The 24,502-nt window shown below is 38.6% G+C and overlaps 1 protein-coding gene across 1 annotated transcript in view; it reads right to left on the bottom strand.

The window, feature by feature from the left end:
• Positions 1 to 23,833, bottom strand: part of Pdk3 (pyruvate dehydrogenase kinase 3) — a 63,149-nt gene extending 39,316 nt beyond the window's left edge. Inside the window, exons 1-2 of the mRNA XM_051179267.1 lie at positions 23,491 to 23,833; positions 3,451 to 3,592 (exon numbers count right to left, since the gene is read on the bottom strand). Coding sequence (XP_051035224.1) covers positions 3,451 to 3,592; positions 23,491 to 23,596 — 248 coding nt within the window. The 5' untranslated portion in view covers positions 23,597 to 23,833. The remainder of the gene's footprint in view (positions 1 to 3,450; positions 3,593 to 23,490) is intronic.
• Between the last annotated feature and the right edge of the window lie 669 nt (positions 23,834 to 24,502).

The following is a 24,502-nucleotide window of genomic DNA, read 5'->3' as shown; positions in this document are numbered from 1 at the left end:
TCTGAAACAGTACTGGTATTCTTTGGGAAGAGCATTACAATGAGAAAGCACATGCTACAGGAAGCAATGGGCATGTTCAAAACAGACACCTACTTGTAGAGTCCTTCCTTAACTATACTTCTAAAATCCCTCCTATGTCAACATGATTCTTTTTCCAACTTTTCCTTTCTTTTGTAATGGCTCACTGTTAAACAGGGATATTGTTTTATTTACCTGTACCTAAGACATAATAATACATAATTGAAGAAAAAAAAGTTCAAGGCAAAGGTGCTTTTAAATAAAAAATGATCATATCAGATCTTTGAAAACACTAACTGTTGGTTCTAATAATTATTAATAAGAGTGGAATGTATTGGAGGCTGAACAGTTGCTGACAAGATGGCCTTAGAAGTACTTTCTTTATAAGGCTGCAGCGGCCTCTGTACAAGCTTATAGACCCAGACAACCACACAAAGGAAATCCTCCTTAATAACTCCCTAGTTTTAGCTACCCCATTTTGATCCTGACAACTTTCACATTTTTTTCATGCATGTGTATGTCATATAAAAGATACTTATACATACATATATTGTTATCTGTCTCTCCCTTCAAGGTGGGAAAGAGAACATAAACATGACTTATGAAAAAGAAGGTTCCTAAACCTTCAAACTTACAGAATGACAGGAGTATCTTTTGTTAGTTATAAGCAGCATCTACTGCTCACATTTGAGTTATTCTAATGATGTCATTTAGGGTGGGGCCTTTATACAATGTCACCATGATCCTGATCAAAACAATGAGCAAGTGACTGGGGAGCTGTTAACTTCTGGTTCAATCCCCAACTTCTGTGGAGGCATGAGGCCAGGAATGAAACTATAAAAACACCTGAATTAGTATAGTCTGAAATCACTGTGTTGAACAGCTGGAGGCGTCCAATAGCACACACTCAAATAGAGCATGGATGTTACAAAGTTACAGCAACATCTTGTCTGATATATATTTCTACCATTTTTGCTGTTTCTGAATTGTAGCTTTTACAATCTACCTATAAATATAAACAAAGTACCTTCCTGAGTTCTGTGACCCACTTGAGCAAATTATCAAACCTCAGAAGAGGGTCATGGAAACTCAATGTACAGCCAATCAGTCAAAAGCATTGACACGCCATCTGAGGTGTGTGGTTGGCCCAGGGAGCTGAACCCCTGAACTTGTGCTGACATTCCATACTTAGTATCAAGACTGAACAGAGTTGCTGAACACATAGCTGATGTCTGAAGAATCAGAGAATTGGTTAATGTTGGAAAACACTTCAGAGATAGCAATTCACTTTGAAGATCCTGAAGAAACTGCTACATAAGCAATGGAAAGTGCTTAGTTGCTATCACCTACTGGACTGGTGCAAAGGACTTGATCTTACCTACCTAGAACCATCAACACAGTGGTCCCTGACAGTGACTTAACACTTTCTATAGCAAAATTTCCAATGATAGTTTGAAAGCAATAAAGAAGTCTCATAAACAAATATTTGTTGCTCCTTCTAAAAATGCTGTGAGTTCGGAGCAGAAGGAAACTATGGTATCACATCTATAGTCACTATTTCTCTGATCTTTCCTGGAATCTAAAGACTCTGCACTTCAGTAGGGAGCTTCTTGCTGCTTTTCTGGAAAGGGGGTCAGACATGAGCCTCTAAGACCATCTAAAACTGTGGATAGTGGAGGAAGTCCCCAGTGAATGTGTAAGTATCAGATGCAGTCCTGACTGAATGCATGTTGTTGACATAAGTATGGCCATGTCAAGGATGCCAGCACTTCAGACCCATGGAAATGGCAGTCATCCCCTGCTCCATGTGTCGATCTTGACAGTGTGTACAGAAAATACCCACTGAAGTTTCTTCCTCCCAGATATTTACACACTGAGACTGCTCCCCTACAGAGATCTCCTACCTAGAACAGCTAAACTTAAGCTAAACTCCTTATGCAGCTGTATACAATAAATCTGTCTCTTCAATTCAGGATTGATATTGATGCAACTCCATCAGAATGCATGGCTTACTTAACTCCAGCTTTTCTGTACGTATGTCTATTATTTCATTCTTAGTCACTAAGTTAGGTCAATCCCTAGGCCATGCAAGGCTATAGCATAAAACAGTGCTCAGAAGGACTTCCTATTCTTGACAAATGGCCATTGAATGTCTATTCTCTATCAGAAGCCAGGCCACCCCACTCTCTGAATTCGAGCTAGTTTCCAGCTCCTGCGGTTTTCTTATGATGCTCTCCTGCTTCTCAGTCAATTCCAGCCACCCATCAAGAAACAGTAGAAGACCACAGCCAGCATTTCTTGTCCCATTTTTTTCTCACAACACTGCTCCTGATTAGCACCATGGATGCTACCTGGTCCCTAAAGTCCTCCAGCTTTCTCCAGATAGTCCCACTATGCTTTTATAGCAGAATGACCAAACACGCAAATCCTGCTGAAAAACACACACCCTTTTCTTACAGCCTCTTGCTCAATGATCTCACCCAGTGAGGAAAGTCAACACAAACTCCATGCCCTCTGCTAGAGAATGCATGCTTTACAATCAGACCTACAACTGATTTAACTTTATTGTTAAGATCTTTCATAGGGCAGATGCAGCAGCAGAACATAAAACTCTTATTTTTCCATGTGAGGTTCTCCTGTAATGACTGTTCAATCATTTCCTTCATGGAAGATCTTTAAAACAAAAATATGAGGCAAGGCTGAGACTTACTAAAAGTAAAAAACACCTCCCTATCTGAAGGAAAGCAAATGGGTTAGGCATGTAACTCAAATGATGGAGTGCTTGCCTAGCACTCTATGTTGCCCAAGCTGTGCTTCAATCCCCAGTAACGACATGGCATGTGATCCCAACACTCAGGGGGCAAGAGGATCAGAAATGCAAGGTCACCTAGGCTACAAATTGAATTCAAGGCCAGTCTGGGATACATGAGACAGTGCCTCAATTTTTTTTAATGAAAATGGGTCCACTGCAATGCCATTCCTTTACATTATTTTCTAATTTTTTTTCAAAGAATCAACCATGTCTATAACAAGAGAAAAAAATGAAAAGTTAATAAAGTATCTTATGGTTTAAGATATTTTCATTAAATGGTTTTTAAAATGAAATCTTATTTTTACTTTTCTTTTTTAAATAGTGTTTCTCTGTGTAACAGCTCTGGCTGTCCTGGAACTTGCTTTACTAGACTAGGCTGGCCTTGAACTCACAGAGATCTGGCCTGCATCTGCTTCCCAAGTGCTGGGATTATAGGCATTCACCACCATCAACTGGCCAGTTTTAAAACGAATAGTTAAAACAAAATCTTTTAAATGCAAGGAAAACCCAGCTATCCCGAATGACTCATTCTCAGATAGACAGTATGTACACTTCTGTGGAAAATTATTCCAATGCCAAAATGTTCCAAGCATTGTAGTGTGATCACAACATTTACTTACCAACTCTGAACTAATCCCACCGAAGGGCGGTTCAACAAATTATCTGGCAAAAGATTAACTTCTCTCATTGTATTAGCCAGTCGTACAGGAAGCTCCTTGCGCAGAAACATATATGAAGTTTTTTCACATGCATTATCTCTTCCTATTAAGAGGTGAAAAAGTTCCGTAAGATTAACACAGAGAAGCATAAAATGTTTCCACATTAACAGAATTACTTCTGGTCAGGAAAAGTAATGTAGCAATGTCTAGATAAATTTTTATTCTCTGAAATAGCAAGTTTAAGAAAACCACTTAATTAGAAGAGAAAAATAACATTTATTCCAAGAGGCAATTTTGAAAGCCATTTTTTTCTTAACACAAATATGTACCCAGTGTTACTGGCCACAATATAAAAGAGACCTGGGATATAATTTGAGTTTGTTTTCAAGTAAACACTATGTGGAAATTGCCAAGTACAGAAACAGTACAACATGTAAATCTTCTCCTGCTCATAGTGGTTTTCTGGGAGGCAACATGATCCATTCATTCCATAAATATTCCTGTTGTATGCAACTATTTCAATACTGCTCTGCCACCCTGGAAACAGAAGCTCTGAGCTCTGTAATTCCAAATAAGGGGCTCTAAGGCACAGGACTATTATGTCTCAAAGAAATAGCTTACAATGTACTCCCAGGTGAATGATCCACTATGACAAGTCCAAGAAGGAAAAACATAAGGTCAGTGAGGTAAGGCAGGTGCAGCAATGAAGCAGCATGTGAACTCACTCCCATGTGGAATAGCAGAAATTGAGACTAGAACGATGGCTTCTAGAGGTTGGGGACAATAGCTACTAAGCTGGAGTTAGAAGAAGTAAGTTCTGGTGTAATGTTGTATAATATGACTAACAGTTAAGGACCATACATTTCAAAAACCTTGAAGGATTTTGAAAGTTTGTCAGGAGAAAGGATCCAATGTTAGAGACAATATGATTAGCCTAATGTTAACATTATACATACTGAACATTATATGGCATTCCATTAATATGATTAATATAAATAGGTTATTACATATCAGATAAAGATTAATTAACAGGAAAGACACGGTCAGGAAATCTTCTGGAGCGGGTCGTGCATTCACCAAAAAAAAAAAAAAAAAAAAAAAAAAAAAAATGCAGGGTGAGTGAAAAGGAACCTGGCACCTAAAAGAGAAAACTTGAGCCCTTTCCCAACTGTCTTGTGGCCAGAGCAGACCCTTAAACCTGTTACAAACTTATGGCTGGGAATAGGTGTGAAATAAAGGATATGAGTTTTCGGAACACAACCTCTGGTCCCAAGTCAGCCATCTTGGGGTTGTGAAACACTGGCTAAACTTTACCATGCCTTTGAACTTTGCCCTAATCTGTAAGGCAGGGGTCATACTTTGGGAAGGCAACATGTAATAGCACGTAACACTGGTCCTCCACCCTGTGACACTTATGAGTCTATCCCATCTCCCTCGAACTTGATGTTCCTCACTCCCTGCAAGCTGTTCTGGAATAAGCCAAGACCAGGCCCAAGGGAGGGAAGCCGTGCTTTCCTCCAAACTTTTCTCTTCCAAGTGCTCCTAATTTTTCCCTATATAAAAAAGGCAGCAACTGACAGGCTCACACACAAAATTTTCTAAGCTTTCTGGTTTCTCCCTTTCTACAAAATAAAGCTGGAAACAAAAGTACCCACTCTTGAAAATCATCTGTGGATCTTTTCTTCCTCACCAACCTGGATCACATTTCCATATTTAAACAAGTCAGAATGAAGATTGCTCTTAAATCATTATTTCCTTCATTCTAAGAGAGTATATTGAAAGTCTTTAGTAGGTAAATTTTTACTGGATGATTCTTTCACTTTCCCCTTAGCACTCTGATGCATGTTAGTCCCCAAATACCCACCCCAAATAAGAAGGGAAGGGATGTAATACTCTAGAAATGAGCATCCAACAACTACTTTATAGAGGTGATTCTAGTAGGTTTGCTTCAACTATACATTATTCCCATTGATCCATGTAATTTTAAATGTACTAAAATGTTGGTATTGCCACAGTTAATCTCATTGGAGTTATTATCTAAGTTAAAATATAAGTCTGGATCCTTATAGGCCAGAAAAAAATATTCTAGATTCTGGTAAAATATGTTGGCTAAAGCACACAGAAAATGTAACCGTGGGCTGACAAAGACGAGCCTTCAATCAAGCTTCTTCTGAAACCTATCTCTCAACAGCCCAGACCTTACACTAAGGTTCTAAGCTGACCTGCTTAGAACAGTTGAAACAAGAACCTTGCTCTGCCATTTTAGCAAAAGTCTTCTGTCCTTGGTGTCTGAAATCCCTTGGGATTGATCAAATTCCTAACCCCCTATTTTAGGTATCTAAATATCCCAGGCAGTTTTGAGCATGAGTCTAGTTAATCTAGTAAGAATCTCCCCAAGCACTGATCCCTTTTAGTAATTTTCTGCCCACTGACCCTTTGCCCATGCATACATACAGACAATGGTCCTGAGTTAGAAATCTCCACTTGTCTGTGGTATATTGTGACCTGAGCCTAATCTCTCTCCTCTACTATAAAACCTCACTGCAGTGGTTACTTGGAATACCCTACTATCTGTCTTACTTTTCTATTGCTGTGAAAATAAATGTCATGACCAAGGTGCTTATGGTTTAAACGGGTTAGATTCCATGACCATCATAGCAGTGAATATGGTGGCAGGCTTTTGGCCAATAGTTGAGAGCTCACATCTGGATCTAGAATCTCAAGGCAGAATGAGAGAGTCACTGGAATAGCATGGGCTTTTAAAACTTCAAAGCTTGCCCCCAGTGACACACCACTTCCAACAAGAGCCATTCTCACTCAAACCACCACATCATCTTTAACAAAGATTATTAATTTCTTAAGAGGAAAAAGAAAATTCTGGAATGGGGAAGAAGTAAAATATCCCTGATGAGCTGAAATTGAGTATCAGTATGAACTAAAAACTTCAAAAACCTGAGGTTTTTTTTTTTTTGTTTTGTTTTTTTAGGGGGTGGTAGCTAGTGAAAAATTTACTACTTAAACTTCCCACTCTACAGCTATTTAGGAGCAAGAGAATAGAAACACAGGGGTAGGATGAAGAAAAGGCTGTAATAAGCAAAAGCTAACCAGTAGGTCCATGTCTCTCCTCCATAACCCACGGGACTAGATGGTTCCAGTATTCAAAGCTTTCCCACTTTTTAAAAAGTAAAGAGTATATGCTATGCTTGTGTGATATGAAATACTATACAGATATAATATAGCTATAGTGAAATATATGAATATTTACTTACATTAAGCAGAATAAAGTATCATTTCAAGTCAACTCAAATCATATTATATAAAAGAATTAAGCTGAGTGGCAAAACTTAAATTCTACTTTCAGAAGTTTTGGACCTCATGATTCAGATAAAAGTGCATGGCCCTACAGAACAGCAGTAATACGATATGGTACTGAAGCATCTTAAGCACTCACAGACTTGTTTATTCTTCTGTATCTCATTTTAACCATCCATAAAACAGCACCTTCTTCACAGAGGTTTAGTGAAGGCTAGTGTTTAACACTGAACACCAATATATTCCTTATTATAAGTAGAATTCATTAAATACCAATCACCAATGCCTGATGAGGATCAAGAAAAACAGCTCAAAGCCATGGCCAATGACATCAATTTGACTGCTATATGAACTATCAGTTCTCAGAACATGACTAGATTCTAGACAGTTGTGATCCTCAGCTCATCTGACAACCCTACATCACTTTAAAAACCATACATGTGTTCAGTGTTCCTATAACTTACTATTTTAAAATGAAAGTCCTCGATGGTATACCAGTCAAATCTGCACTATCTAGAAAACTCAACCTTTAGGCACGATCTAAGGGAACTAGTTTCAGAAAGTATTTGGCTCAGGGGAATTGTATTATCACGCTGTTACAAACCTGTGGGGAGAAATTCTGTCTTGATGTCCCACACAGTACCGATCACAGCACCTTGCCCATTATAGCTTCTCAATGACTCAATGATGCTTTGGAAGATGTGACCATGCTTTTAGAGGTTTGTGTTCTTAATGCAGAATAGTTTTAAAAATCCCAGGTTTTTCTTCCTACATTCTAATTTAGCTTCAAGAACAAGTTCTTTGTACTTAGCTACCTTAATTATACATCAGCTTAAACGAGAGCATAAATCTTTTTAGTTAGTTCACTAATTAGTGAACCTAAAAATAAATGTCTGATTTTTACAACTTTTCTGTAGCTTTCCTCATATACATTAAAGCTATCTTATCCTAGATGTTAAATACTTAGCTTAAATCAAGGGCTTCTAGCAACCATTTTTATAATAAATGTATCAAAATCTATGGGTTGTAATCACTGTTTCTCAAAAGGGTTACTTTTACATTTCCAGCTATTCTTTCCAAATCCATTCCTCCCTCCCTCACTTACTTGGCTTCTCTATGTTCCTTAATTCTTTTTTTTTTTTAATTTTTATTCTACATTTCTCTACATGCTTCCTCTTATTTGGTATTATCAGTTAAAACTTTTCCTAATATCCATTTAGAAGATAACAAAGAAGAAACAGTGAGGAGGCTTGGAAAATTCTTACTCAGAAAATGTCGGGGTTGTTTTCCCCCTGGTTTCAGGATCCTTTGATTTTCTTGTTTCTGTCTGGTTTCAGTGCTAGGGACTTAAAACTAGGGTTCTGCATGTACTCTCCCTGTCCCTTTGTTTTTTTTTTTTGTTGTTGTTGTTGTTGTTGTTTTGTTTTTTTTAGATTCTGTCCTTGCAGAGCCCTATGGCTTGTTTGGCGCTATACAGCTTTATATTCACCAAGATACAGGGAGAATAGGCACAGAAATTACAATGACTTTAAGTTTAATTTGCCAACCCTTCTTGTGGAGGACATAACAAGACATAACAAGAAGTATTCTCCATTCCCAACTTTTAGTTATAACACTTGGTGCAGTTGAGTAGAGAATGGGGGTGTGTAGAAAATGAGAACAATAAAAGGAAAAAGTACTAGTGAGGCCTAAAAAACCAACAGAATGGTCCTACTCATCTAGATATGCTAGTTTCTGATAACACTGTCAAGTAAATGTTTGAGTTTGGAATGTATTTTCCTTTCATTAATTATGTTAAATTGAATAAATTTTAACAAGACATAATTTAGAGTAGCTCTTTGATTTTTCTCTAGCGGTATTTATAAGACTTTAAAGAAGAAGACAGCAACACACACTTGCAATTCAAGCAATAGGGAGGCAGGGGTACCTGAAGTTGTCTTCTGGCCTTCTGACTTCCAAACCCATGCACACACAAAAATACAGAACTATCTAACAATCTAAGCAATAGTGGAGAGGCCCTTAAATGCCCTTCCCTGATAATGAGATTGATGACTACCTTATCTGCCATCCTAGTTTATCCAGTAGCTGATGGAAAAAGAAGCAGACACCCACAGCTAAACACTGAGTTTAGTTGCAGAGAGGGAGAAATGATGAGCAAAGGGGCCAAAGCAGGCTGGAGAAACCCAGAAAAACAGCTGACCTGAGCAAGTGAGAGCACACAGACCCCAGTTGTAAAGCTGGGGAACCAGCATTGGACTGAACCACACCCTCTGAATATGGGTGTCAGTTAGGAGGCCTAGGCAGTCTATGGGACCTTTGACATGGGAACCGGTATTTATCCCTAGTGCACATTCCCCATGGAGAGCTACTCTCTTAGCCTAGATACAATGATGTGACAGACTTTGATGGTTCCCCATGGAAGGCCTCACCCTCCCTGAGGAGTGGATGTGGAGGTTAGAGGCAGGTGTGGGAGGATGGGAGGGAGAGGGAACTCGGTTGATATGTAAAATAAGATTGTTTCTAAATTAAATAAATTGAAAAAAACAAATACAGAACTATCAGATGACCTAATAACCCCACTTCGGAATAATAAAGTGGCAATAAGGCAACATGGTGCATCAGATCACAGAATAAGAAGTACAGATGCATACAGAACTTACAGAGCTAGAATCAACTAAACTCTAGTGGTTCTCAACCTTCTAATGCTGCAACCTGGTAATAGAGTTACCCATGTTGTGGTGACCCCCAACTATAAAAATTTTTTTGCTGCTACTTCACAACTGTAATTTTGCTACTGTTGTAAATTGTAAGGTAAATATCTATGTTTTCTGATGGTCTTAGGTTAGCCCTGTGAAAAGGTCATTTGACTGGGCCCCACCCACGGAAGGGGTGATAACCCACAGGTTGAGGACCACTGAGCTAGAGACATGTAACCATCATTAGGCAGCCAAAGCCACCATAGACCAACATCAATCTAATTCTGGAAGATTATAGATCTATAGTGCTAACAGTAAATTGGTGAGTACAGGATGCCTTGTTGTCATGGAAGCAGGAATAGTTAGGTAAATGCCACATGATACCCATTTCTGAGGTTCACTGGGGCAAAATGTTTAGTGAATGACCACAGTGAATAAAGGGAGTTCAAAATTGGGTCATAATAGATAGCACAAACAACCTGAACGTGCTATCTCTGTTCCTTGGCAAATGATCAGTTAGCACAGTAGAGACCTTTAGCCCACAAACTTGAAATAAAATAACATTCATGGTTAAGAGCTTCCTAGCCACCTTTCATTCTTAGCTAAAAGCCAGTTTCATACAGAAACTGTGCCATGAATTTATGATAAGCCCATAAACAATGTCTACTGTGTACCTACCATATGCCAGGCCTTTTGTGGCACATTTGTGCTTATCAATAAGTAACCTAATGATTAAGTGGTATCATTTTTATTTGGTAGAAAAGGTCACTAAATGTGTTAGGCTTAAGCAGTTCTCACAAGTCCACATGGCTGGCAGATACTCCAAATCAAGACCTGGGTGTGAATCTACATACTGTTTCTCCTATTTCCAGAGACAATTAAACAAACTAACAAGTAATAGTCTGTGGGATCAGAACAACTATTTCAATGTAAAAAAATGGAGGAGGCACTAACCTGACAGTTCTGAAATGATAAAACAAAGAAACTTCTAGAATTATTCCATTTTCTGTTTATCAGAACAAATTTAGACAAAACTAAAATACTTATAGAGACAATGTTTGCTATAAAGAATTACACTTGAAGAAATGGCATATTATGTTCAACTGAAAAAAGCAAAGATTTTTCATTTTGGTTTGTTTTTGTTTTGTTAAGATAAGGTTTCTCTATGTATATGTAGTCCTAGGTGTCCTGGAACTCACTCTGTAGACTGAACTCAGAGATCTATCTGTCTCTGCCTCCAGAGTGCTTGGATTATGCATAAAAGAAAAAAAGGCAGAGGCTTAAAAGTTCAATTTACCTTCATTTTATCCATGGGTTTACCCCTAAGTTTGTTTAGGTTAGAGATATAAACCATCTAGGCTTCATACAAGAAATGGGAGTATCTACTTCATATGATGTTGAAAATCATAGCTAACCCTGTCACTATTGTTGTGTCTGACAGTGTACAGAAATTTAAGTTCACTTGCCCTCCTAGGGAAAAAAAAATGACATTTTTAGTTATTTTGAAAGAAATCGCCAAGATGTTATGTCAGTAACTGACTGAGGATCGGGACAATCTCTTCATTACTCAGGGCTTCTACCTTCTCATGTGTAACACAGGAGGCTCTAGAACTGTGTTTCTCAACCTGTGGGTCATGACTCCTTTGGGGTCAAGCAACCCTTTCACTGGGGTCCCCTACTAAGACCATCAGAAAACACACATATTTACATTACAATTCATAACAGAAGCAAACTTACAGTTATGAAGTAGCAACAAAAATAATTTCATGGTTGGGGGTCACTGCAACATGAGGAACTATATTAACGGTTTGTAGGATTAGGAAGGTTGAGAACCACTGCTATAGATGGTCTTTAAGCTCAAGGTTTCACTGAATCTAAAAAGGAAGATTTAAGTTTGTTTCCTTATGGTTTCCAATTATAGCATACACTCAGCTTTTCTACTAATGGAAATTATGAGACAACCCAGGAAAAAAAAGTAAAGCCAAAGAAAGAAGGTGTAAGTACACACTTCCATACATGTTCTTCGGTGTGTCATCTCCATCCAGAACATGTCTGTAAATAAAGAGCAATTGGAGAAATACCTCACACATTCCTAGAAAAGAACCTTTATTTTTTAAAACCTTTAACAAAGAAGCAGAAAAAAACAGTCACACAATTCACAAATTTTATATAAATTTGTATCTGTTCTAACTTGTTTATATATGACCACCTCAAAGGATATGACTATCCTTAGCAATTTTCTAATGCTTTTCAATTCCTGTTTCATTCCAAACCCCAAAACATAAACTATGATGACAAGACTCCACAGTGACTTAAGTGGTAACTTTCAGCACCCATGGGCTCTGTCCCCTAAAGTTAATTTTTAAACTCCTGGGCTTGAGCAAAAACTCCTGGAGCACATTGTAATCATCCATTTGATTCTAAAGAGACCGAGTTCAGTGGCTTAGGCTTATCAGTTTAAAGGCTTTCCCAAGTACAGCTATGACTGAGAACCATGAACCACAGACTAGCATCTAATCATATACAACTAAATGAGGAAAAGTAAATCAAATAATTCCTCAGGTTCAAATGGCAGCCACTACACATTCAAAATTATTCTAGCTACCTATACATTTAGTATTTATCTTCACATTTGAGCTTCTTTTTCCAGCTTCATACAAACTCACCACAAAAAACCTTCAGTCTGCATGCCTCTCTTTTCTTCCCTTTCTCTTTTAGATGACCCCAAACTGAGAATATAAAAGCTAAACAAATTCATTAAGAAAATTAGCTGTACTTTACAATGAGTATGGCTGCATTTCTTAATGTGTGACAAGTGATGACAATGCACTTTCCCTCATACCCATCCAGCACCACCATGGTAAACTATAAAGAAATGGTAGGATGACTAGGTGAACAGAAACCCACAGCCCCACTCCTACTGCACATGATACTCTCATCTGCTCAGAATTTTCAGTTTCCTAATTTGTAAAGTGGGCCCGGCTCTTGTAAGACTCAAATGGTATCGTGCATCTGCGGATCTTTTTCCAGTTACCATATAAGTCTACTTTAATTTCCTACTGGAAAGTTTCAATGAAGCCAAGCTCAAACTTAAAACAGAAAAGAAGATTGAGTACACTGGCCAGAGACAGCTACAATGGGTAAACAGCACTAGCCAAAGATGGGTAGTGTCCAGGAAGGACAATTTGTAGAGAATAAAGGATTCAGTGTGAGGCAAGCAGCCTTCTCCAAGAAGGGGTTACTCCAAAAAGTTATCTCCTTCAGTACATTATGTGACAAGTATAGGAATAGTAACAGAACAATGAATGGCCACTTCAATTTCTAGTTAACTAGAATCAGGAAAAATTTAACTCAACCAGTATAACACCAGTAGGGTTATCAAGAAATACCTGCTACCAAACTTAAGGACATATTTCTCTGTTACTAGAGCATATCTAAGAAAAATTCAGATAGAAGCCTGAGGGTATGGTAGCACGCCCCAGTAATCCCTACACTCAAACAGGAGCACACGCATGCTCATATCTACCAAAATATAACAGTTGTTGGAAAAAAAGATAGCTAGTATGCCACACATTTCAAAGGGCTGTATTGTTTTCTGACTAGTACATGAGACAGTATCAAACTTCATGGTGTGGGTAAACGTAGAAGAGTTGATCATTTATTCCCAATAGTGAGACTAACCTCCAAACAAGACATCACAGGTGTAAAGCAAATTTTATGGTAGAACCCCAGATCAACTCTAAGAATGAAAATAAAATCATAGCTGCCAGAAATAAAGCACCAAAGTGTTCAATTAGAGAAAATATACCAATATTCACCTGCGTAAAATAATTGTTTACTACAATGTTATGTCATTCATTATGACACAAGGTACCTTAGAGAAAAGATGAACCAATGATCAGGAACAGGGTTCTCAGTAAGAAATATGAAGGAGTATGACATGGTAGCACTGCCTTTAATCCCAGCACTCAGAAGGCAGGGGCAGGCAGATCTCTGTGAGTTCGAGGCCAGCCTGATCTACAGAGTGAGTTCCAGGACAGCCATAGCTACACAGAAAAACCCTATCTCAGAAAAACAAGAGCTAGGAAGGATACCTAATATGGCCAAACTCAGCTTTGCCAGGAAAAGAAATATAAAGGGAAATTAGCCCTAAAAAAAGCATATAAAAAGATACCTCAATGCTAGTTTCAATGACAATTTACATGACAAAGATGAAAGTTTGAGAATACCAGATGGCCCACCCATAGTCTCATTGGCATATTTTTGATACTGTGCTAGTCATCATATTCTTTATTGACTACCAACACAAAAACATATAAGGAATTTATTCATGCAACTGATTGAAAACACAGATTCCAGTTACTAAATGTTAAAAGGCACCTTATGCAGAACAAAAAATGCAGGTAATATACACAATAAGGCCAAAAAAAAAACTTTTAGTTCCTATGTTAAGTGTTAACAATTAAATCACAAAACCTCATTTTTGCAAACCTGTAGAGAAACAAGTACACTTAAATTTTACTGACAGTTTTATAAATTAAACCTATAAAATCTTTCAATCTTTCAAAGCCATTCATATGGAAATCCTATTTGGAAACAAAGTAAAGTACCCGATTATCTAGAAAAGTCTGGGCAACCCAAAAGGTCGCATTCCAGATAAGGAAGGCTGAGTGTTAGCAGGATACAGGACAAACAGCTTTATCACTTCAATGCAGCTTAAGAGCAATATTGCTCACTCTTTAAAGAGGAAACTGAATTGTCTTAGACCAGGCGCTGTCAAACTTGTTTTGAAGGACCAGACAATAAGCACTTTGACTTTGTAAACCATACATACAGTCTCAGGCAACAACTCAACTCAGCTATTGTGGAGGAAACCAAAGATACAGACTGTAACGAATGAGCATACCTATGCTCCAGTAAAGCTTTATTTAGAAAAGAAAAGGGGGGAGGTAAAAACTCAGTTAATACAAAGAACAATTTCTAGTGTAAACAATGGGCTTTTGGTTATGATGATGGTTTATTAGTTGTAACAGTGGATATTGGCAGTTCCTCAAGGTCCCACCCTGGTACAGGATTTTGAAGGCAGCAAAGGTTGTGTGTTTGGGAGGTACGAGAGCACTTTCTATACTTTCTGTATTTGCAGAATTTTGCTGTGACTCTAAAGATACTTTTAACATCTACTAACTAAAAAACAATGAGAAAAACAGGCTCTAATCAAAGAAATTCTTAGACAAATGTATTCCAAAAAACTTGATCTATCCAGCTCTGAGACAGAATTATCACCAAAGCAAAATAATTTAACGCACATACAATATAAAGAAAAATTTTGTAATTGCAGCCAGCAACAAAGGTAAGGTTTCCCAAGTCTTGCCAACAGTGTGATCAATTTCCCAAAAGCTTAACAGGAGGAAATCACCCAGATGTCAACAAAGTCAGTAAGTGAAGCTATGTCCTCTTTAAAGAACCCTTATTCACTGCTAGTGGGAGTTCAAAGGAAAGCAACCACTATGATAATCAGCATGGAAGTGCCTCAAAAAGTAAATAAACATAACCTAGCTAATCCACTCCTGGGTATAGCAAAGAACCCCATGTCCCTGCACGGACACATTTACTGCTGCACTCCTAACAATGGCAAAAAAAAAAAAAAAAAAAAAAAGGGAAACAGCTATCAATAAATGAATGGATAAATGTACACATACACAAATGAATTTTAATCAGCCATAAAGAAAAATGAGATCATGATATTTGTAGAAAATGGATACAACTGGAAATTACATTAAGCAAAATAGTAATGTCTTTCTCTGTATGCAGATGCCAGAGGTAAGTCATGAAACTAGAAAAGTGACATGAGGAAGAAAGACATATTAATAGGAGAGAGAGAAAAGATGGGTGACAGAACACATGTGACATGAAAGATGGGAGAAGAGATGGGCTAGCAGGATGAAGGTAGTGGGAAGAAGATCAACAAATACAACAGGATATATATGAAAACGGTACAATGAAATTTGTTACTTTTTATGACAAAAAAACTAGTAAGGCACATGAAATATACTCAAGTGCTGTAAAAGAAGCAAAGTCAGAACAACAATTTTAGAAGTTTTAAGATGTCCCAGGGCCTAATAAGTGGGGTTCTATGGAAACCTAATCCTATCAGATCATAAAGGCCTAAAGACTAGTTCTTTAAACAATGACCAAGGCACAAAAAGCTAAGTACAATATCCAGACCCCAAACTAAATTGTTCTCTTCCCTTTTAATTATAAATAGTTGGCCTCTGTCTCTAAACAGGTTGGTCTAATTCTTGGCAATCCCTCACAGTATCATACCTTTCATACTTACATAAAACATCTGTTGTGCACTTGGAAAGGAACAGAATAAACACACTCAGAAAGAAGGATGGGATTGTTTCCCTCTTTCCAAACACAATCTTTGAATAACCCCTTTCAACTTTTCCAGGAGTAAAATCACTGTTCTATCCACTGGCAATCAAACTTTGAATAACAAGATGACTTAAAAACCTGAGACTTTGCAGAAAGTAGGCATTTGGCACCAAAGTCAACATCTCAGTGGGAATCAGTCTTAAAATATTTTCAAAAGCCAAACCGAAGCATCTGAGCACTTAAACCTCAAGAATAGCAAGAATAAACCTTCCAGCAGCTAACACCCATAGGATTCACAGAGCCGGTATGTTTAGGGTAGATATTAAAGCACGCAGTTCTATAAAAAACTGGAGGTTTGTACAACTGTCTGCTTTCTGGTGGTCTTATTTGGGAGATGCTGTATTTTTATGTGGAGAGCTTATGTGCAAGTAATGGAATGTGTAATGGCCTCCATGTCATTTATGGAGCTCCCCATGCTTTCTGGGCAGAGAAAACTGAGCAAGAGGAAGCTCAGAAGTTACAAAGAAGCAAGCATCCACACCCTGGACAAGGAGGAGTTAAGACAAAATAAAGGGAAAGGGAACAAAAAAAATACCTTTATTACAAGTGAAGCTGTGTAAATGTAACTGAGAAATAAAGAAAAGTAAGTGTGCAGGGAGAGGAAAAAAGTGGCTAAGGAGAGGACCAGAAATAGACAGAGTGACACTAACGATGAAAAACAAGTCCTAATGAAAATGTAAACTACCAACTCACTCAACATGAAGAATCTATCTTTAATTACTGCATGACAGTCCAAGTTGGCCTTTTTTTAAAAAAAAAATCAGAAGACAAAATGTCATAAGGCAAAATCACTAAGAAAATTATCGACTCAAAGTAACAATACTTAAGGGAGAGAACTGAAGGATTGTACAAATGGTCTAAGAACCACCATAATATTAACAGCCATTCAGACAATACATTAATTTAAAATACAGAGACTTTACAAAATGAAAATAGGACAAAACATATAAGAGCTATATTAAGCGGAGTGAGGTGGCACATGCCTTTAATCCCAGCACTTGGGAGACAGGGTCAGGGGGATCTTAGAGGCCAGCTTGGTGTGCTTTGAGTTTCAGGACAGTCAGAGCTGTTGCACAGAGAAATCCTGTCTCAAACCCCCCTCCCCCAAAAGCTATATTAAGAAGTAAAACCAATAAAGGTTCTTTTGTATATAAAACGTGGTATTAGAGTGTTCTTACTAAGAAGTTAACACACTATTTGAAGCCACACTGTCCAAAAGAATATGAACTACACATGTAATTTGAAATTTCTGGCGACCATGTTAGCATAAAATAGATAAGATTATTAACATTATAAAATGTTTTAATATACAATCATCATGAAACATGTGGGGTATAGCCCAGTGGTAGAGCACTGGCCTATTACACATAAAGCTCTAGATTCAATCTCCAGAACCTCAAAAAAGTTAAGAGATATTTCACTGGTTTTATATTAATTGCTTGTTATCTGTTATGTATAATACATGTACAATACATTACAATTTAGAAGCTATATTTCTATCACAAAGAACAGGCCTATAATTAGATTCCATAAAGTTTATACTTGTTAAGGTAAATTCTTACTTCCAAATTATTCTAAACATACTTGAAATTAACTGAGGGCTGCAGAGATAAGTCAGTCAGTAAAATACTTGCCTCACAACTATGAGAACCTGAGTTCCATCCCCAGGAACACACATAAAAATGTCAGGCAGCTGGGCAGTAGTAGTGCATACCTTTAATCCCAGCACTTGTGAGGCAGAGGCAGGCCCTGTGAATTTGAGGACAGTGTGGTCTACAGAGCAAGCTTAAGACAGACAGGTAACACAGAGAAACCCTGTCTGGGTAACAAAAAAGTCAGGCATGGTGGCTTAGACTTATATTTCTCATGCTGGAAGGAGAGGGGCAGTCAGATCACTGGCTTTCTGGCATACCTGGTGAATCATAGGCAAGTGAGAGAGACCCTGTCTCAAAGAACAAAGTAGATAATTCCTAAGAAAGGAGAGCTAGGGTTGTCCTTTGGCCTCCACACATGCATCTGAATACCCCCATACAAGCTCAAAAGTTTCATGTAGCTAGAAGGCAGTGACCATAATTGAACAAGGGAAGATTTAATCTAAAGATATGAAGTAGGGGCTGGATGACTTGGCATTTAAGAGCTCTTGCAAAGGACCCAGATTCCATTTCCAGCCTTCATAATGTGGCTTACAACCATCCTTAACTCCAGTTTCACAGGACATGACCCCCTCATTTGACCGTTGAAGTTACCAAGCACATTGCATGCAAGCAAAATACTTACACATATAAAATAATCTTTAAAAATTCCAGAAATGAAATAACTAAAACAAATGAAATAGAACTTAAATATTAGTTAAAATAATATGGCAAAGTAATGAATTATGTGACAGGGAGAAAAATAAAGGCATTAAAAACAAAAAGGAAAAATACAGATGCTGACCATTATGTATGGCAGATTATTGATTTATACCAATACATATATTCAGGCTAAAACTACCACATAAATAAAAAAAAACATTATTACAAAGTAAAACCAACTTTAGAGAAATATTTAAAGCAAAGTAATTCAGAAAAACAAAGTAAGAATGCAAACAAGAAGATAGGAAACTAGATCTCAATATGAAATAAGGCTGAACAGGTTGAATACAGCCCAAATAGCATTAAACTATTAAAGCTAAAAGCAACAATTCACCATGAGGCCATTACAGTTAATAAGAACCAAGGATCACATTAACAACATATGACAAAAACTAAGACCTATATGAAAAAATAGAATCATATTTGTTTTTTTGTCTTTGTCTTTCTTTCTTTCTTTCTTTCTTTTTTTTTTTTTTTTGTTTTTGTTTTTCAAGACAGGGTTTGTTTGTGTAGTTTTGTAGATCAGGTTGGCCTCAAACTCTTAAACTCATATTTGAAGACTTTTCCTGTGTGAGCAACAACAAATCAAGTGAATTTTTAACAAGGTATATAAAAAGCCGAGGCAGGCAATGGTGGTACACACCTTTAATCCCAGCACTCCGGAGGCAGAGGCAGGTATATCTCTGTGAGTTCGAGGCCAGCCTGGTCTACAAAGCTATTTCAAGGACAGCCTCCAAAGCAATACAGAGAAACCCTGTCTCAAAAAAAAAAAAAAAAAAAAAAAAAAAAAAAAAAACCACCAACAACAAAAAAACCTAAATAACAATATGGTATACATAATTCAGTAACCTGGAAAGAGAAAATAGCCTTCTTTCTGCTGCTCAAGGAACACTCACAAGAAATGACCACACACAGGGAGAAACATCAAACAGTCAGAGAACCTAGGGAAAATTCTGCAATCATTCAACAAACTGAAAAGAATTAATATACATAATAAACCTACAATGAAAGTTTCAACACTCTCAAGCTAACCTTATTTCATAGAAGAATAAACATCTTCCAGGATACAGGTAACATGGGGGCAAAATCAAATACACATATCAGCAGCTAAAGCATGCTAAAGCACTGATTAGCCAGCCTTAAGAACTGAAATAAAGTGGCTGGAGAACTAGCTCAGCAGTTAAGAGCACCTGGGATCAATTCCCAGCACCTACGTGGTAGTTCACCAGAGTCCATAACTGCTGCTCCAGGTGATATGACTTCTCTTCTGGCCTCTGTGTGTATCCGGCAAGAAAGGGGTAAACAAGCATACATGCAGGCAAAACAACTATATACATAAAACTAAAATAAAATTTAAAAACTAGAAAAGACCTGAAACAAAAGGCAATGACAAAATAGAAACTAGTATTCAACTTGTTTTAAAATAAAGAAAATAAAAAAGAACAAAATTGATCTAAGGATGTCAGAGAGACTTATTAAGGGCAAGGTAAGCATGGCCTGAAAGATCAAAGCCATGAAACTAAGAAATAAATTTAACCAAATAAACCATCTGCTAACCAAATCAAGAAGAGGGTAGAAGTCAGATCTGGTGCCTCATGCCAGTAATTCCAGTACTCAAAAAGTTGAAACATAGGGATCACTAGAGTTCAATGTCAGTTTGACCTACATGGTGAGTTCTAGCAAAATAAAACCCTACCTAAAATAAAGATGAAAATCAAGAAATAAAGGAAAACCGTTAAGCACTACTATCAAAGCTGCATGTAGTGGTACACACCTATAATCCCAGCGCTTGGAAGACCATGGAGGAGGGTTGTGAGTTCAAGATTAGCCTGAACTACAGAGTAAGACTGTTTCAAAAATAAATAAAGTTAGCTGGGCACAGTGGTACATATCTTTAATCCTAGCACTCAGAAGGCAAAGGCAGCAACAGATCCTGTCTCAATAAATAAATAAATAATGCACCACCAAGATCCAATCCAATGATCACATAGACGACTCTGGTTCTGATTAAATGAATCATAAAACCAAACCAAAATTCATGAATCTAGTAAAAGGACTGTGGTGTGCGGGTTGATAGGGATGGGAGAAGGTAATAAGAATGTATTATATACATTTATAAATTTGTCAAAAGAGAAACTTAATTTTTTTAAAGTACAAAATAAAAAGTGAAAGAGAAAGAGTTGTGTGTTGTGTGTTTATGTCATCTATATAAACTAGCCAAAAATTACTGATGAAAACGGTTTTCTAGAGAAATCTATCCAAACAGATTCCAGATGATATGAAAAACCTACAGAGACCAATACCATAGATTCCTGTGGCAGGTTTAATAGGAATGTACCAAATCATTAAAGAACAGTTAACTCAAAACAATAGTGTTACTGGATAAAAAGTAAAAATTGTCTTTCTGAAACAAACCTAACTTTGATAAGAAAAACCTAACAGCCTGCATATGCAAACATATACAAATAGCACATGGCTTTCATTATAATGACTCAACAGTTCATCAAATTATCCCTTCTACTTTTTATGTTTATAATTTTCCATAATGAAAAGCCAAGATAAAATTTCTATGTAAACATGACTTTTCACCTATTAAAAGCATGACAACCATGTAAGAAAAGTACAGGAAAATAGGCACTCTGTCTCAGAAACTTCCAACAGGTAGACAAACAGACAACTCCTATGGAAAAATATTGCTCACAATTATCAGAACTACAAATGTGCATCCTTCCTGATGTAGCAAGGTAACCTTTAGGAATTTGTCTTCTATCTACACCCAGACATGCGTGAAATTACAATGTACACAATAATTCACTGAAGTACTTGTCATAGCAAAGACTAGAAACATTCCACAAGCCGTCAATAGTGAGCTGTCTAATTATATTACGCCCGTATGAATTCTCAAAAGTCACAGAAAGGAAGTCTACATGTACATACAAGGTAAGTGCTTTTGTATTAAGTTTAAAAAGCAAGGTACAAATAAAAGTATAAGGAGCAACTTATACAAAGAATGCAAGACTAGTCAACAGAAGTACAATTTTTAAAAAGGCTTTTCTGCCTAGGTCCTTTTGCATCTTTTTAATTTGGAACCATATAACTGCTACCATGAGTTGATAAAGAACATATAATGGTATTTGTTGTTTGTCTTTTTTAAAATCTTACACTTGGAAATGATACTCCACTTAAAATACTTGTTCTTCTTACAGACTGAATTTCCACTAAAGATATAATTCAAGAATTCTTATTTTAAAGAGCTTAAACAAATACTCCACACAGATGAAAGGACAGCAGATCAGCCAGAAGTGCACCTAGTTCATGGTTTTTAACCCTCATAATACTTTAGAATGACCTGTGATCTTCTAAAAATACCAGTGCCCTACATCCCACCTCTACACAACTAACACCAGAAATTCAGAACATGAGGCCCTGACCCCAAACCACCAATTTCAATGCTTCTAAAATGGTGAACATTTATTTCTAGATACCCCACCCCCACAGATTATCCACCACAACACTATTCCTTGCTATAACTTTCCTACTCAAATAACATCCTTGCCAAGATGCCTATCAACATGGGAGATACTAGCTGCCACAGAAATAAATTAACTGAAATTTCTGGTACAATATTCCAACAAACTTTGAATGTGGGAGTGACCAAGATTCCTTTTGTTCTTTTTACTGAGAATTTGTCTCAGTTTACCCTAACAAAAGGGTAGTAATAATAATAATAATAATAATAACAATAATAATAATCTCTATACTCTAAGTGAGTAAAACATGCCCTCTTATAGCAATAGCAACATTTTCATTCTAAGCTGTGAAGTCAGGACCCGCCTCAAACCTCTAAAACTCTACAAGCAGGGTGTGGCAAGAAAGTGAAGTGAGTAAAGGCATTTTCTGCCATGCCTGAACACCAGAGTTTGCTCTCAGGGACCCACATGGTAAAAGGGCAGAACTAACTCCAAGTTGTCCTCTGACCTCTACAGACACACGACACATGTAGCTACACAAACCCAAATATATACATGAATAAAATGTTTAAGGATAAATTTTACAAGTAGCTAGAGGGGGAGGGTTCCAACTACTGAAAAGCTTTTGAAAATGAAACTTAAGATGAAAAGGCCAACTTCTTCATCTTAGCTCTTCATCATCTATCATTGGCAGCTTGATTTCTAAAACTTAATTTGGCATCAGCTTAAATATTTAACCTATACCTCTCTTTCTATCCTGTATTATTTCTCCCAAAAGTATAGACAACATCACATTCTGAATATCTGGTCTTCCCAGAAGGTTCTACCAATTTTTCACTTTTTATACACAACTGACACCATCCCACGACATTTTAAAATCAAATGAATTAAACAGATCTTGGCTTTGAGAGCCTAAGTCATCTTGATTTTCCTTCAGCCATGCTGACTTCCATTTTTGTTTTATTTTCAGGTGTTTCACAACCGAATTTGACCTGCTGGAGTTGGAATGACATCCTCTGAGGAAACATGATTGATCAGTTAATGGAAGGTGGTAGAATCTATTCCCATCTAAGTTAGGCCTCAGGCTTTATTGGGGTCCTCTCCCTCCCCACCCCAATCCATGTAAATGAAGTACTCAGCTGCCAACAGGGTGCAAGGGACACCAAGTAAAGGTGCTTACACTTATGCTGGAGCTACCCTAAAACCCCTGCTGTGTGGACAGGAGCCCACAGCTTGCCCAACATCTAAGGCTTTTGCAGCCCACCACTGTGACTGATCTAAGGTATCATAATGAAGCCTTTCTGGTCTTGCCCCACGCCCAACACCACTGCAGGATTTACTCAATCTCAAGGTGTTTGTAAACACATCTTACCCAACCATTAAAATCTCTAAAAATAAAAATGTTTAAGAGATCTTTCTGAAGTTTTCAGGGCAGTGCGGTTTGAGTCAAGTTAGAGCTAAGGAAGGGTTGGACGGTTGAGGAGTTCCAACTGGGATGAGAGTCCTTGGAGGAAGCTGGGCGTGTGGGTGTCAGGCCCTGCCCCTCCACCTCCTGAAACCCGAAACCTCAACCCCAAGAGTCCCAAGCTCCTATCCCCCATCACCCAGGCAGGCGGTTCCCACGGACTTTGCCTTGAGACTGAAGAGCCCAGCAGGTGGGCGGGGGGGGATGGAGGCTCCCTCACTCCCTCGGGACCTTGGGGGTGGCCGGCCCCAAGGCGTCACACTCACCGAAGTCCAGGAACTGTTTGATTGAGAGCGGCGACGGAGAGAAGCGGGAGTAGCGCTCGATCTGTTTGGGCACCGGCTGCTTGAGCAGCCTAAAGAAGAGCCGCATCCTCACCCTGGCACTGCGCAGATCCGCCGCGACCTTCCAGACCACTGCAAGGGGCCGCCACGCCGGGCCGCAACACGGAGAGGGCGCCGGCGGAGTTTTACCTCCACCTGGGGCTTGGCCTTGGCGCCGCCAGAGTAGTCGCCGCCTCAGCACCTAAACAAGCACCAACAGCAGATAGGCGGCCGTGGCCCGCTGCCCGCGGGTTCTTAAGCCCCGCCTAAAAGGGGAGGGATCTGCCGCCGCACGTACGCGGCGCGCGTGGGATGTGAGGGGCGCGAGGGGCACGCGGCTGCACGCGCGCGCTGTTGATTGGCTGCCGCCGCCGCCAAAGCTTTCTTAAAGCCCCGGTAACATGCCTTAACCTCCCGCCCTCGCTTGTGGGTCTTAACCTGTTCCCCACGAGCCTGGCCGCTGCCTGTCCCTCCCTGGATCAAGTCTTCCAAGACCAAAAGGCAGTTGGAGACCTGGAGGACGCCGGGAACCCACGCCCTGAAACACGATATTTAGCGCTGCTCTCTAGACCTCTCCTATCTCAGGCCCCTCTCCCGGAAGGCCCTCCTCGGATCAGCTGACTGCCCCGCTTTAAGTTCCTTCCAGTCCTATGCTTTTTCAGATTCTTTGCCCCTTAACTACAGGGTTTTTTTCATCCCCTCCAATAATACTGGTACCTTGGCACAGAGTAAGCAACTGGTTTGCTCCCCGCTCCCCACTCCCCCCACCCCCAGGAGCTCTGCTCCCTGTCTGCCCTCCTTTGCTCTGTTGAATACCTTTGGACCCATTGTTACGAAAAAGGATTGTTACCTCACTGGCTGCAGTTCCCGGGCCTATACCTCTAGTTACCACTTAGGCCTATGAATGTACAAGATTCTTAGGTCACTAACTATTCATAGCCCTCTCCCTACTACC

This window comes from Phodopus roborovskii, unplaced genomic scaffold (assembly GCF_943737965.1).
Source record: "Phodopus roborovskii unplaced genomic scaffold, PHOROB, whole genome shotgun sequence".
Classification (NCBI taxonomy): Eukaryota; Metazoa; Chordata; class Mammalia; order Rodentia; family Cricetidae; genus Phodopus; species Phodopus roborovskii.
The sequence above is the reverse complement of the archived record's forward strand: the minus strand, read 5'-3'. Positions and strand labels throughout refer to the sequence as shown.